At 36.0% G+C, this 16,141-nt stretch overlaps 1 protein-coding gene across 2 annotated transcripts in view; it reads right to left on the bottom strand.

Annotated features, from left to right (window-relative positions):
* The window catches only part of LOC136025836 (galactosylceramide sulfotransferase-like), a 45,365-nt gene extending 29,986 nt beyond the window's left edge, over positions 1–15,379 (bottom strand). Inside the window, exons 1-2 of one of the 2 annotated variants that reach the window (XM_065701838.1) lie at positions 15,083–15,379; positions 3,000–3,335 (exon numbers count right to left, since the gene is read on the bottom strand). In XM_065701838.1, coding sequence (XP_065557910.1) covers positions 3,000–3,247 — 248 coding nt within the window. In that variant the 5' untranslated portion in view covers positions 3,248–3,335; positions 15,083–15,379. Of the gene's footprint in view, positions 1–2,999; positions 3,336–15,077 lie in introns of both variants that reach the window. The other variant, XM_065701837.1, reaches the window with a different exon arrangement.
* Positions 15,380–16,141: the final 762 nt, after the last annotated feature.

Here is a 16,141-nt window from a genome sequence, read left to right as displayed (position 1 = left end):
CTTGATGAGGGGGATATTCAACTGGCCAAACGGCAATGTGAGAATGCAACTACTACTACTTGTGCTACTGCTACTATTGTTAGTACTGCTACTAATCTTACTACTACCACTATTATTGATACTCCTGCTACTACCAATGTGACTACTGCTACAACTAAGAGAAGGATATGAAGAAGAAAATTTACAGTATTCAGGGTGAAGTTGAACTGAATCAAAACACCCGGTGAGCGTGCAGTTTGTTAAAAGACAATAGCATATTAGGAACAACTTATAATATGAAGTTGAAACCCTTTTAGCTTGTTGTAGGGCATGTTGAACTGCCCAAAAGGCAATATTTGTCTGCTACTACAACTACTACTGCTGCTGTTACCTTTATTAGTACTAATACTACTGACACTGCAACCAAAGCTGTTTGCATGTTACTACTGCTACTACTTCTACTACTGTCATTATTGTTACTACTGCTATAAATATTATTGCTACAAAAGCTAGGGTATTAAGGTGAAAATTTCAAGGAATGTTGAGACAGATTTGATTCAAATCTAAACGTACTATGTGCATGCAGGTTGTCAAAAGGACGTATCAGCTTTTTCTCAGAAATATTTTATGTAAATAAGTCGATTCCTTCATTATGTGTTGAAAGAGATATTGAAAAACAAAAAGGGGAATGTGGATACTGCTATTAATACTGCTACTGCCACTGCTATGAGCATTTCTACTACTAAGGTCAACGCTAATAAGGTGAAGCTTTTATGGAATGATTAGAGTGATATTGAAGTAAATAAGAATACACTCTGAACATAAATTTTGGCGAAATGATATTAGCTATATCTCAATAACGACTTATATTATGACTCTGAAACTTTCAGGGTATGTTGAGGTCAATTATGAACTTACCAAAATATACTATGTGCATACTACTTCTGCTATTACCACTAAATCGATTAGTGCAACAAGTGAAGCTAATAGTCTAAAGCCTTAACTTTCTGGGCACGTTTAGGGGGATTTTCATTTAAATCAAACCAAACAATGTGAATGCAGGTTTTCAAAGGAACGGCATGGATTATTAAGCTGAAACTTTCAGGGTTTATTAAGGAGGATGTTGAACTTACCAAAACTCATTATGTGCATATCGTTACAATTGCTAATATTGCGACTGCTAAGACTACAACTTTGATTGGGGCTAAGGGTATTAAAGTGAAACTTCCAGGGAACATTGGGGGGGGGGAGTGATTTGAATCAAAAGAAATTGTGCGCATTCCAGTTGTCAAATGGATCTATGAGCAATTTCTTAGGAACAGCTTAGAGTATTAAGTGAAAAAGATTTCAGGGCGTATTGAGAGGGGTATATAACCAAATTGAAGGTACCCTCTGTACACTGCTACTGACTTCTGTTACTGTTTCTTCTGCAGTTACTTAGAAATTGTAGAAATTTTTCAAACATTTAAAGTTGTATGTACCCTCAGCTTGTGATGGTCAAGAATGCCCAAGGTTTCATATATATAAATTAATCTGGTAGCACCTCTTCTCTGTAGTTTGTCTTGTGTTCCTCGAATATGCAACCAGATTCCAGATTTTCAGTTATCTCCATTTTTCAGACCTTACACAATGCTTATCAGTAATACCTTCCCTACTCAACTTGTTTTGTCTAGTCTCTGTTTTGTTTTGTCCTGTGTTCCCCGAATATGCAACCAGGTTCCAGATTTTCAGTTATCTCCATTTTTCTGACCTTACACAAATGCTTATCAGTAATACTTTCCCTGCTCAACTTGTTTTGTCTAGTGATCTAATTCTAGATAATTGTAAACGGCATGACAATATAGAATAGTAAACGGCATAAAACCACCACCAGGGCTTATGTTTATATGTTTACGTTTCAGGCTGTGCCTGGTCCTATTTTGAGAAAGATCAAAGTACCGTTCCATATACTTTCCCCTCCAAAAAACTACTAACCTTAGCTGAGAAGCAAACTTGCTGGATATATATCATACCGAGATCGTACACGCTCAATTCGCTGCTGAACATGCCAGCATTCCCACTCACAGAGTACACATCGGAACTGAGAAGCATGGCTGGTCAAGTAATTCTTATATCCTTAATTCTCTTGGTAAATCAAATTCTCGTTTTATTTTTTTTTGACGGGTGTAGCATGCCATGTCAAAGCATGGTAAATGAAATTCGTCATAAAACAAAACGGCTTTTTGCGAAATTTCTGTGGCAACATCAAGTTCAATTTGTATAAAGCCACAAGCGATCCTAATTTCTTATGGAAAGTCTTCAAAAGAGATAAATCAAAAGCCTGTGTTGTTGTCCAAATTAACGTTGACCAGTGGTATAATTAATTTAAAAGTGAGTTTTTCAAGCCCGATGCATCATTGGGGTAATCAAATGATAAGATGAGTTTCATTATCACTGGATATGCAGTTACTGAGTGCATTTCCAAGCTGCGGAAGAAAATTTTTGTACTAAAGAAAACTTTGTAGGTGTAACAATCTAGGTATAATCAATATGGTGTTTGGTCATAAAATGGCCCATAATTTGACATGGTATTGAAATAATAGTAAGAAAGCAAACCTTATTGATTATGTTATAATCAACCGGAGACTGGCAGGTTTATTATAGCATCATCAATATTATCAATATAACCAATATTATTTTATAGCTTCCCGGGAAGCTATGATGCTCCATAAGAAAGGTTGAGATGGCTAGGGCACGTTCTGTGGATGAAGGATAACAGATTGCCAAAGATTGACCTTTTTGGCCAACTGTCTTGGTTAAACAGAAAGCAGGTCGTCCCCGTCTGGGGCCGGAGAACGCCACAAAGAAAGATTTAAAGAAAATAGAAACTTCCTGTTAGGGTGTAAAGAGGGAGGCCTTGAAAGATTGGGGTGGAGGAGGAGTGTGTATAGCTGTGTTGTCCTAAGGTGGCTTGGTGCTGCAGTGAGTTGTTAGTAGTAGCAGTAGTAGTAGTAAACAATCAAACGCTTTAAAACACTTACGCTCTTCCATAAGGGCCAGTGCTTAAACTGTCCGTGACATTTGCAAATTCTAGCCTTCGTATAAATTCTTGAAAACTGGAAACATTATAAAATTTTTGCATATCAACATAGTGAAAAACAGATTCAAATGTATCAACTGGATCTCTTAGAATAGTTATAGAAAAGTCACTTTTATAATTTGATTCTAAAAAACTCCGGTTCCATCTTGTATGTTGTACCACAATGTCAAGCAGAGATATATCCCCCATGATTGATTTGTAGGAATTTTGACGTTCTTCTCCCAATGCAAGAGACTCTGGGTTGTGATCAACATACCAATTATTGAAATATGCTAGTCTGAAAGTATAACATATATTTATTACGTTGAATCATACAAATAAAAATAATAGGAAAAAACAGTTCAAGATTTGTTCAAGTGCTTACAAATATTTTAACTCAGTGGGTCCACTGCGAGGCATTAGAACAGCCTTCTTCCTTGCCCCAATACGCTGTAGAAGGTACAATTGCAGAGAGAATTGGTAACTCCTATTTGCCGAGTAAGTGGAGGAGGAAGAGAATCTGGAGATTGAAAATCTTCTCACGTCATGTAAAACTTCAACCCTTCTATAATAATATGAAAAAACTTCGTTTTCTTAAAGAGTTAAAGAGGTTCCGTCCCAAAATCGAACCTTAAAACGTACAGGAATTAGGAGAGGCAGTTGGGGGGCCCCAAACCCCCCGCTTTTAAAGACTCTTTTATACAGGTTGTTTGTTTTGTTAATTAAAAGAGGGCCTTTCCAAAGCCAAGAGTGGGGGGTTAGGGGGGCGGCAGCCCCCCAAAACAAAAAACCTGTACAAAAGAGTCTTTAAAAGAGGGGTGTTTGGGGGGTGGCAGCCCCCCAACTGCCTCTCCTAATTCCTGTACGTTTTAAGGTTCGACTTTGGGACGCAGCCTCTTTAACTCTTTAAGAAAACGAAGTTTTTTTTTCATATTATTTCTGTACGTTTTTCTACAATCCATGGTGGATGTAATTTAATAATAATTTTCCATGTTTATTTTCTAGCTTTCGGTATCAATAAATTCAAACTGACAAAATTATCTAATTTTGATAATTTTAATAGTTTAGCTGCTTAATTAAAAATTTAGCAGCTAGTGGTTTTTACCCACCCGCCTCCGGTTTATGGGCCAAGCGCGCTTCCGCTGCGCCAAGCTGCTGTTATGCTTGTTATCAAACAAGTTATTACAATAGAAAATTTCACCAACGGCTTCAATTAGGAAATTAATTTAAATGGTTCTTTTAACTTGCTTCCATCAAGCCTTACCCCCGCTTCAGTAAAAATTCTTGTGAACATTCTAGTATGTAATTCTGATCACATGTTTCTCCCTTTCTATTTTCTCCCTTTCTGTATCAATAAATTCAAACTGACAAAATTACCTAATTTTACAAATTTTGAAAAGTTAGCAGCTAGCGGTTTCGATCCACCGACCTCTTGGTTACGGGCCAACACGCTTCCGCTGCGCCAAGCTGCTGTTAGTGTAAGAATTTTTCAAACAAGTGATGTTATTACAAGAGAAAATTTTACCTTCAATGGGGAAATGGTTTTTCTAAGCTAGAAAATCGGGGGGTTAAGATTTCCCGACGAAACTTTCCAGGGCAATTACTCGGAAAATTCCACGTCGAATGAGTCTTCGTACACCCAGATCCGATGTCGGCTGTGACCTGTAGGCGTCGAGAAGAAAAAAGGAGAACACGAACAATAAGTGGCTATGCGTGGTTTCTGGAAAACAGGGAAGGAGTTATCGGATCGAGCTGAAATTTCGCGGATAAGCTCCTGGGTCCTAGGGGACCTTAACTTGTGAATTTCAGCCCGATCGGACAACGTTAAAGGGGGGTGGGGCTGGGTGGTCGAAACTTTCGGCCAGATTTTCCCCATGAAGGAAAAGTCGGAGGGGGATGAAATTTGGCAGGTTTCTTAGTTGGAGCTCGGGCTACGAAATGCAACCCTCCCCATCCCTCTGCAACCACTGGAACTGAAAATCGCTTAACATTGTCCTGGTTCGCCTCTTTAAAGAGGCATGAGTGTGCCTCCTTGATAATTTTCTGTTAATACTAACATGCTAAGCCAAATTATGGTATATTAACGATGAATAAAAGTGCCAAGTCCTGGCCTTCGAAAATCCAAAAAAGTTTGAAGACAAACTGGAGTCTCAAACGCTGAGATAAAAAAAAAAAAAAAAAAAAAAAAAAAAAAAAAAAAAAAAAAAAAAAAAAACAGCCGCGTAATATAGATAATATTGACTAGCACCAATGGTAATATCTGGCCCATTTCTTAAGAAAAGAGGTTATTAATGACTCCACCTTTTGCATGACTTCCACCTTCCAGTAGAAATCTGCAACCAGATCTCCACTCTCTTAGCACGTTCCTGTAGATCTCTCAATCAGTTCTTCACTCTCTCAGCACGTTCCGGCAACCTGAGCGATTAACATGTGTAATACAACATCATGTGCCTTTCCTTCTCGGTACTCGATAATCATCCCGTTTCATACTGCTACAAAAGATCGACAACAGCAGGAATCTTCCAAGACAGACATTATATTATTAATGTTTAGAACTTATTTTAAAATGTTTGTTGATGTGGGTCACCTCCATTTGTGAAGGTGACCTTTTTCCACGTTTTAGAATATTAGGTCACTAAAGTGACAGTTTTCCTCTTTAAAAATGATAAAGCATAAACTCCAAGGGATTGGGGATGCCCCTGAATAATATAAATCTTGCAAGACCCTGAAATACATTTCCCGCATCCTTACTGTCACAAATGATTCCGTCGTCACTATTTTTATCTTTCTTATCCATAATCAGTGATACTATAATTAAATAAAAAAAAAATCAAGTGATCAGTAATCAAATGAAAAATTATTTTTTTGGTATTCAATTGAACTTTCTTCAATTGGGGCTCTTTTGACAAATTTTGTGTTAAGGAGATGCTCCCCAACCCTCCCCTTCCTATGTAGGTATGCACAGAACATATGAACATTAGTTTCTTACTGTTTTAAAAATAGAGTTAAGAGAAAGAGTCAAACTTTAGCGTAAAGAGCGGGGCGTTGAGGAGGAAAAGCCCCTTTCATACGGAGTCATTTCTGTTCGTTTCGAGTTTTCTGTTCGTTTTACATGGGGTGTATATAAATATACCCCTTTTTAGATATATAAATGTTTCACGAATTTCGTCATATATTACCTCTTTCTTCAAATTGATTTAGCGGCAAATAAATCAGGACTTTGAAAAATGCTGGGAAAGTATATAGTTTGGGTGATACATTCGCATACTAGGGAAGGGGGGGCGGGTAATTAAAGAGAAACACTCTTAGGAGAATGATGAAAGTAACTATTTCAGGATTTTCAAAGGCACGTTTCAGATCTGCATGCTGTTTCCTTTGAACAAGTTTATACTAAGTGCTGATAAGTTGACGTAAAGTACTAAAATTTATACTGAAAAATTTTTTTACATAGTAAACCATAGTAACATAGTTTTACATAGTAAAAATTTTTGCATAGTAAACCAAAATAGTTATTAATTCCTTAACATTCTTCTCTTTTTTAAATGAGGCGACTAGTACTATAACTACTACTGCTACTGCTACTAGTAACTCACTGCAAAACCAAACTGCAAGACACCAACGTAGCTACGCAAGGTCCTCCTTCAGCCCAATGTATTCAATGCCTCCCTCTTTACATACTCACGAGAAGTTCTCATTTCCCTTAAATCTTTCTTATGACATTTTCCCATCCCGACGGGGGACCACCTGATTCTCGTTTGGCCCAAGACAGTTGGTCCAAAGGGACAATAATTGGATATCTCTCATTCTCAATCCACAAAATGTGCCCTAGCCATCTCAACCTTTCTCTCTTTATAACCCTCGAAAAAAGGATTCAACCACACTTCTCGTAGAGCATACTTTTTGCGATACGGTAAGTCAGTCTCGTACCCCAAAAATTGCAGGCAAATTCTCTAAAAATATGCGGAAATCATCTAGCAAATCTTCTTCCCTTTTTCTTAGTGCCCATGCGTCAGGACTATACCTTAAGATTGTCATCGATGTAGCATCTAATGTTTAAATCTTGCTTTTCAAATTCCTCTTCCAGTTCTTCCAAAACTTTTGTTCAGTTGTGAAAAAAACTCCCTGGGTTTTGGCTATTCTATTTTTAACATCTTCACAACACCCACAGCCTTTGCAGCTATGAAGCTTGTGCAGTAATACTGTGAAGCTGTGCACTTGATTGTTCGTTTTCACTAATTCTTAGCCTTAGCGATGTAGTCTTCCTAAAATAATTGTCAAACATATTCTCGCACTCAAAACGACTAACTTGCAAAACCTCTAAAAGTTCACTCATTTAGCTAAAACCTTAATCTAGGATACTTAAATCGTCAGAATAGTTGTGGTAAGCTGACAATTCTAGTCCAAATTTGATTTTGTATAATGCATTAAAATACGAAAAATGTAAGTTTATAAGCTTTGAAATAGCCACTTTAACTAGGATAGAAGTTTTTGAAATAGCCACAGTAACCTAAGCTAAAGGATGCAGAGATTGAAATAGAAAATTAAGAAATATTAACATCCCTGTTTTGGAATAGGATGTGGGGTTGGGTATATCAAATATAAGCAACGGTTGCCTATTGTTATTGCCTTTGGATTTTTGCTCAGGGATATCTTTGACCCTTTTCCCACCCAAAATTAAGAATGCTTTAAGTTGACGCGAGTGTACGTACTTATTTTGGGTTTAAATTGTGTATTATATCTTCAATCTGTTGGGAAAGAATCCCCTGTTGTCTAGAGTCAAGTACACTCTACTGTTGTCATCCAGAGTGATTTAACCTGTGCCGTTGGTGTCTAGAGACAATTAAAAGTAATCAATAATTAATATCTTCTATATAATTAATATCTGTCTTCTCGCAGAGCTCAGCAGGAACGCCTCGTTATATTGCGATTCAGCTACCCATAGACTAAGACGCTAGCCATGGTCATTAAGATCAGAGCCTAGGTAACTCATTTCATTCCTACCCGGTAACTTTAACTACATCTAGTGGCTATTCATCACATGATCAAAGACCACGAGAGTTCTATTTCCCCTTTGGATTCAATTTTCTCCCTTTGTCATTGCAGTGTTGGTTAAAACAAAGTTTATGAAAAACAACCATATATATGGGGATGGAACGCAACCGTTCTCAACTCCTGACTAACAACGAAACCGGCAACTTACTCACTTCCTGTCTTAACCGCAGCCGTGTTATTCTCGTAAATAGCACCAATAGCTTCACTGTATTTGTCTGGTATATCCTATATTACGAAGATCAGATCTTCGGTACGGTATTAGATGACTAAGGCACTTCTGAATTACTAAACTAAGAACAAAATTTGGGTCAACACATTTTCTTCTTATCTTAAAATCCCACTGCTATTCCTTCAAAATCTATCTAAAGCATCTCTAAGTCTAAAAAGTATAATAATACTAAGTAATTTGCCACCTACAGAAACCAAGGCTAATGTCTCTTTTATTACTACACTCACTCTTATCACCTTTCTTGCAGGGGATTAAAATTATATTCACAATCGTCAGTAGCTTACTGCTAACCTCATAGCCACTATATTTAAGAAACTAGGTTACCACACAATCAGTACCACAACCACACTACACATCCATCCTACACAACTACACATCCTACACACACATCCATCCTACACAACTACACATCCTACACAAACACCTCACATCCATCATGTCACAAACTTTTTCATTCTCCTCTATATATTTTCCCGTAACTATATCACTGTTAACCACATTCTCAAAATGTTCTGCAGATGTCTTTTTAACTCTTTCCTTGTCCCTAATTGTGGAACCATTCCTATCTTTAACATAGGCAATTCCAGATTTGATTACTACTATCCCCTTCAGTTTATTAACACAGAAGTTCAGTTTATTAACATCTTCCGATCCTTTGACAATTTTTATCGATAGTCTCTTCTCCACACCTCCTCAGGTAAAATTTAATACTCTCTCTACTTTCTGTACTTTCTTCTTGTTTTCATATGATCTATCACACGCAAAATTCATTCATAAGCCCCACTATTTTTGTAATAAACATAAAGCATTTTCACTAATCTTCCTCGCTGCAATCCGGGCTATCTGCTTTAAGATATCATCAGTGACTTCAAATGTTATTTTCATAAATTATTCCATCTATCTCCAACATTGTCAAAGTTTAAAATATACAGCTTGGTATTCACCCGTTCCTATAAAAGTTTCTCTTAAATTCTCATCCTGGAGCCTATCTTTGACATATTCCCCCGGAAGGTCGTTACCCTTCCGAAGTCTCAACTTTAAATTAACCCTAGACATTAGTGTGGAACAAGAGCCAACTAAGGCAGTAAGAATGGAGAATGATAGAAAAAGCGGTGAAAAATAGGAACCCGTGAAAGAACTAACGTTTTTGTTTGGCTATTGGAACATTCAGGTTCTCACAAGTTAAAAGTTGGAAAAGATTAAACAAACGAAAGATTTTGAGGTGTTGGGTATTGCAGAGACGTGGAAAAGTGTTGAGGAAAGTGTAAATATTGAGGGATATGACGAGTTTAAAGCATGCAGGAAAAAAGTAGAAATAGTAGAATGTACGGGGGCCTTTCTGTGTTCGTGAAAGATGGGACGTTTGCTTCAGTTAAAAGGTTACTTAGTAAATCTGAGAATGTTATTTGGATTATACTTTGTTTGAAGTGCTCTATTGTATATTATGTTAGGTTTTAAATATTTACCACCTCAGTCAAGCTCATATTCAAATGAAGATACTTTGAAACTTTTGTCTGACAAAATAGCTGCTCTATATTTGAAGTATCTGCGCATGAGATTTATATTGATGGGGGATTATAACGCGTACACGGCCCATATTTTAGAATAACATGATACTTGTGATGGTTTTAATTTTGCAGATCCTTCAATTCAAAAATATGAAAGTTTTGAGAAATTAAAGGGCAGGAATACAAAGGACGAAGGGAGGAAAAAGAACACTTGGAGAAGTAAGCTTTTACATTTTTGTGGGGAGTACGGTTTGATTATGATTAGAGGGAGGGATTGAAAGTATGAGGGGATAGGAGAGTTTACATGTTTTCGGGTAGGAACTTCATTTTAATTGATCATATTTTAGTAGATGGTTGTCTTTTGCCGTGTTGTGTGGATTTTGAGGCTCTGGAAATAGTTGGCTCCGACCATTTATCATTTCTATTAGAGATCAGAGTGGAGAGTCACCGAGAGATAAAAAGATTATAGAAAAAGGTTCGGAAAAACGTATACTAGGCTTAAGAAAAAAAATATACAAATAAAGGGAGCAGTAGATAATTATGATGAAGATTTATTAAAGGTTAACGTAGGCAATGAAAATTTAGAGAAAGAGATGGAGATTATTGAGTTAGTTGAAGAAGGCAAAGTAAGTGAAGCAGTATGCGATTTAGAAGAATCACTGAGGCAGATATCCGAACTATGGAAAGAAGAGAAATGGAAAAAAGAAGAAATATTTTTTGATTACGAGTGCGAGGGTTTTCGACTTATTGTAGAAGAGATCCTGAGGAAAGTAGGCTCAGTCTAACCACAAAGAATAGTGAATAACATAAAAATTTATAGAGATTACTGAAAGCGGTATAAACAGATGGTAAGAAAGAAAAAACAACGTGAATCAGCGAAAAATAAAAACGAATTTATTAAACGATTCAGGGAAGAAAGATATAATTATGGAAAACTGTACATAGGTCGCTGAAAGGATAGACATGCAAGAAATGTTCTTTGGAGCCTGAACAGTGGGAACAGTACCTTAGGGCACAATCGGTAAACGGAAACCTAATGGAAGAAGATCTTTAAAAAAAATTACCAGAAAATATACCTTCTCGATCCCTGACAGATGGAGATACGAGATTGATAGCATTAATTTTGGAACAGGACATATGGGAGGCTATGAAATCAGCTAAAGAAAAAGCTACAGGTTGAGACGAAATTCCACTACGAGTATTGACAAAGACAAAAGAAGTATGCAGACCAGTTTTAACTGTTGCTTTCAGCCGCATATTTCTATTGTGCAGCTGACCAATAAAATGAATATCTATAGCTGTACCACTATACAAAAAAGGAAACAACAAAGAATTCTTGAATTACCAACTGATCCAGATTTCTCCCATAGTTAGTAATATGTTTTTTAAGATAGTAGATATTCGGCTAAGAAAATAGCGAGAAGAATTAGGGAAATTAAGAGAGGAGCAAGGGGGGTAGGAAGGAAGAGGGTACTATAGAGCAGGCTTTTATTTTGCATAGTATAGTTAGGAAAGGAATCATCAAAGAGCTATGCTAGTTGAGTGACTTTTGAAGATAGGGACTGCCTGTAAGTTTTGCTAGATTAATTGTAAGAACATTTAGTTCAGCAGGCCTAGTTGTTAGAATACTAGGTAAGGTTTCTGGGAGAATTTTGACCCAAATAGATTTAAAACAGAGATGCCAACTGTCACCGATTTTGTTCAACTTGTAGATTAATGATATAGTTAATTTCTTCAAGAAGAAAAGTACTCCGGAAGTACTGTGAAGTGTTTCGAAAATATGCATGCTTTGTTTGCTGATGATATAATTGCTCTCATAGCACAGTTAGCAAAATACATGCAAACAGTATTAAACATAATGGAGGAATGTTTGGATATAAAAAGATTGGAATTAAATAAGAAGAAAGCGGTAATTGTAGTTTTTAGGAAAGGTGGAAAATTAAGGAAAGAATATGAATTTAGATTTACAGGAGAAATATCCGCGTTGTTTTAGTCTTTCCTCTCTACTGGCTGTAGTCTCGTTTGAGGTTTTTTTTGTGGAGTTTTATCTCTCTTTGTTGTTTATTTTAGAGAAAGTGAGGAGTTGGAGAAAATGCAAAGGAATTATTTTAATAGTTTTTTTGGGCCAATAAATCCACTCACAGTGTTGTAATGGAGGAGATTTGGGACTAAGTAAGTTAAGAAACGATAGGTTAATAAGAATGGTGAAGTTTTGGATACAAATTTTAAGAAGTAAAAATAGTCTAGCAAGGGAAGAATATTTTAGTTTGTTGGCCGATAAGATAGAGGTAGTGTGGCCGATAGAAATTACGAAAATTTTACAGGAAATAAGATATTCGTATTTTTGGAATAAAGGTTAGGGATCGAATTCGGATACAGTGGTTGATAAGGTAAAATAAAGGTTACACAAGCAAGAAATACAGCAGTGGCAGGCTCGGAAGGAGGCCTCGGGATCTCTGAGTCTATATAGTATGGTGACAGACTCGTGGGGGGGGAGAAGTTTATTTTAAGTTGGTGTTGAAAATGGAAAAATAAAATAGATTTTGAATTTAATAGGAAGGTCGATTGATAATGAGGAAAAAGAGAGAAAATTTAGGGGTCATAGTATTAACCTTGTCCGTTGTCCGATATGTGGAGGAGATGAAGAGAATTTTAGAGAATTGTAAGAAACTGGTGGTTATGAGAAATGAGTGTTTTCTGTTAGTATTGATACATATAGAAGCTGTGTGGAAGGGATTGTAGGATCATGAGTTAAAATCAAACAGTTCGTGGTAACGAACTGTAGTAAGGAGCGACTCGGCTCAAAAGTAACCAAAACTCTAAAAAATGGAACCATTAGCTACATTAAAAGAAATCGCATTTTAATGCTGATTTTAAAAATATAAGTTTCATCAAGTTTAGTCTTACCCATCAAAAGTTACGAGCCTGAAAAAATTTGCCTTATTTAAGAAAATAGGGGGAAACAACCTCTAAAAGTCATAGAATCTTAACAAAAATCACACCATCAGATTCAGCGTATTAGAGAACCCTATTGTAGAAGTTTCAAGCTCCTATCAACAAAAATGTGGAATTTTGTATTTTTTGCCAAAATGTAGATCACGGATACGTGTTTAGGCTATTTGTTCTTTTTGTTTTTTTCCCCAAGGGTGATCGTATCGACCCAGTGGTCCTAGAATCTTGCGAGACAGCTCATTATAACGGAAATGAAAAGTTCTAGTGCCCTTTTAAAGTGACTTAAAAAATTGAAGGACACCTAGGCCCCCTCCCACGCTAATTATTTTCCCAGTCACTATATCAAAATTCTGAGTTAACCATTTTATTCAACGTAGTAACAAGAGCTTATTACTATGTCTTTGGGGGCGATTTATTCCCCCAGAATCCCCTTGGGAGGGGCCAGAAGTTACAAACTTTGACGAGTGCTTACATTTTCACGAAAGGCTTTATCCAGACTTTATTCTACATATTGCGATCATTCTATATTGTTTCTTTCCGGTTTGCGCCCGTTTTTTAATAATCAAGATTTGCAGGGCATAAGAGTTATGTATTTTCGTTATTGTAAATATTTATTGTATCTGCCACGTTCTTATAGAAATCAGAAGATTATCAGAAAGTTTTGTGCCACTGATATTATTTTCGTTTATAAAAAACTCTATGCTAGATTAGGTGCTGAGGCCTGTCAACGCTTGGGCCCTTACCACCCTTTGATTAGACTGTATTAATTGTATTGTTTGTGTTATTTCGTTTTTCTTTCCTTAATGTTTTTACTCCGCTTAATTTGTCAAAACAAGCGGGTAACAAATAAATTATTATTAATTATTATTATATAGTAAAAGTTATTTGGAAGTGCACAGGCGTTTTCAGGGTGATTTTTAGGATGGGGGGGGGCTGAGAAGAGGGGGATATGTTGGAGACACTTTCCTTGGAGGAATTTTTCATGGGGGAAGGAAATTTTCATGAAGGGAGCCCAGGATATTCTAGCATTATTTAAAAATAACAATGAAAAAATAAATATGAAAAAGTTTTTTCAACTGAAAGTAAGAAGAAGCATTAAAACTTAAAACGAACAGAAATTATTAAATGTATAATGGGTTCACCTCCTCCTAATACCTTGCTCTTTATGCTAAAGTATTTTTATTAATTTCAACAATTTATTCTACGGCTTTTGTGATTCAGGGGTCATTCTAAAGAAATTGGGACACAATTTAAGCTTTAGTCTAAAGAACAAGGTACTGACGAGAGGGTGAACCTCTTCATATGCGTAATAAACATATGAGATCACAGAAGTTCGTTACCTAAGCTAATTTGTAAGTTACGTATATCTTTTACTAGTAAAAACATTCGTAAAAAATTTAAAGTTCTAGGTGCCTTTTTAAGTAACCAAAAAATCGGAGGGCTACTAGACCTCCTCCTCCGCTCCTTTTTTTCTCAAAATCATTCGATCAAAACTACGAGAAAACCATTTAGGCAAAAAAAAAATATATGTAAATTTCGTTATAATTATTCATCTACGGAGAGCCAAAATCAAAACATGCATTGATTCAAAAACGTTCAAAATTAAGTAAAAAAAATACAAGTCTTTGTAACGGAAAGTCCGGAGTGACATTAAAACTTAAAACGAACAGAAATGACTTCGTACATGAAAGGGGCTGCTTCCTCATCAACGCCCCGCTCTTTACGCTAATTTTTTTTACTTTTTTAAAAAGTAGAGTTAAGAGAAAGAGTCAAACCTTAGCGTAAAGAGCGGGGCGTTGGTGAGGAAGCAGCCCCTTTCATATACGAAGTAATTTCTGCTCGTTTTAAGTTTTAATGTCGCTCCTTACTTTCTGTTAAAAAAAACTTTTTTTTTATTTAATGACATTAATCTGGCTAAGTATGTTGAATAAGGGCTGGTACATCGTGAAAGATGTATCTCTTTATAAATAATTTCGTGAAGATTCATGTATAACTACATTTTTCTTTTTAATTTATTTGTATTTTTTGTTGGCTTTGTTATGTTTATGTTATTTTTTTGTCCTATATTTTTTTGGGAAACACATACATACATATAATTTATCAGATGGTGATCCTAAACTTTAACATAAATATTTGCACCCCTACATACAGGTTAGGTTACTATGGGGTGGCAAACCATAGCAGATAAATTAGCAAGGAAAAGGTAAATCAGCCCTATAAAACAAACCCAACCCCGAAGAATCACCTATTAATTGGAATGATTAATGTCTTCCATACTAAAATACAAATAAAAATTTACCTTACTAGAAGACTAAATAAAGTTGATCCAGAAACTTTATGGAGCTTTTCAAACGTGAGTTTAACCATTGCCAAAATATACAAACTAAAAAGGTCAATAGCTCACACAGGCTTTAGAAGAAACAGAAGAATTTTTTTCAGCCAATCACATAGCGCAAACACAAATTTTTAACAAGAGCTAATACAACTTTTCATTACAACTTATACATCTTTACGACGTAAGTACAACTTTTTCTTCGATAGGCTGAGTGGCTTCTGTAGAATTGGAATTTTAAACAAGATCCCGATTGAAACAGCTTAAAATTGCAAAACCTGAGCGTATAGGAAATAAACTTTGATTGCGAAAACAACTGATTACGCAAGCATGAGTACGTCTCAAGGTAAAATCTTTTTTGAAAGATGCATTGATGATGATAGTAATATTTTGTATACTCAAGTAAATGCACAGGTTTTTACAAACATGCTCCAGTAGAATAGTAAATGCTCATTCACAGAAGGGAGGGGGAGGATATTCCGCATAATTTTATCTTATAAGTCACTTTTATATTGCTATGTATTCAACCTTATTATACTGTGTACTTTTGGTATACCATTCCCTAGACCAAACTGTCGTTCCATTTGGTACAAGATTTCAGCTACTGCTGCAACAATGATATGGTCATTCTGTCTGGTACATAAAACATCTGTTGGTAATTTCTCTTAAGAACATCTAGCAAATCCTCCTCTGTTTTTCGGAGTGCCCATGCTTCAGAACCATGGCTGATCACCGTCACTTTTTTTGCTTCCAGTATTCTAATCTTTGTCTGCAGAGTTATCCTAATATTTTCCCAAACATTCTTCAACTATGAAAAGGAATCCTGGGCCATAGGCCTAACTCTCAAATCGCCTTCTGAAGACCAGAATAAAATTTGCATTTTATTGAAGGTCAGATACATTTAAAAACTTTGACTTTACTAAATCAGAAACTATTAAGACTGTAAAGAATAACCATCCGCACATGTCTGTAAACTATTAATCCACATTCACTCTTGTTTTTTTTTTTTTCAAAATTCAGTTTTTCAGAAT

Source organism: Artemia franciscana, chromosome 4 (assembly GCF_032884065.1).
Source record: "Artemia franciscana chromosome 4, ASM3288406v1, whole genome shotgun sequence".
Classification (NCBI taxonomy): Eukaryota; Metazoa; Arthropoda; class Branchiopoda; order Anostraca; family Artemiidae; genus Artemia; species Artemia franciscana.
This window is presented reverse-complemented; position numbering and strand designations above follow the sequence as displayed.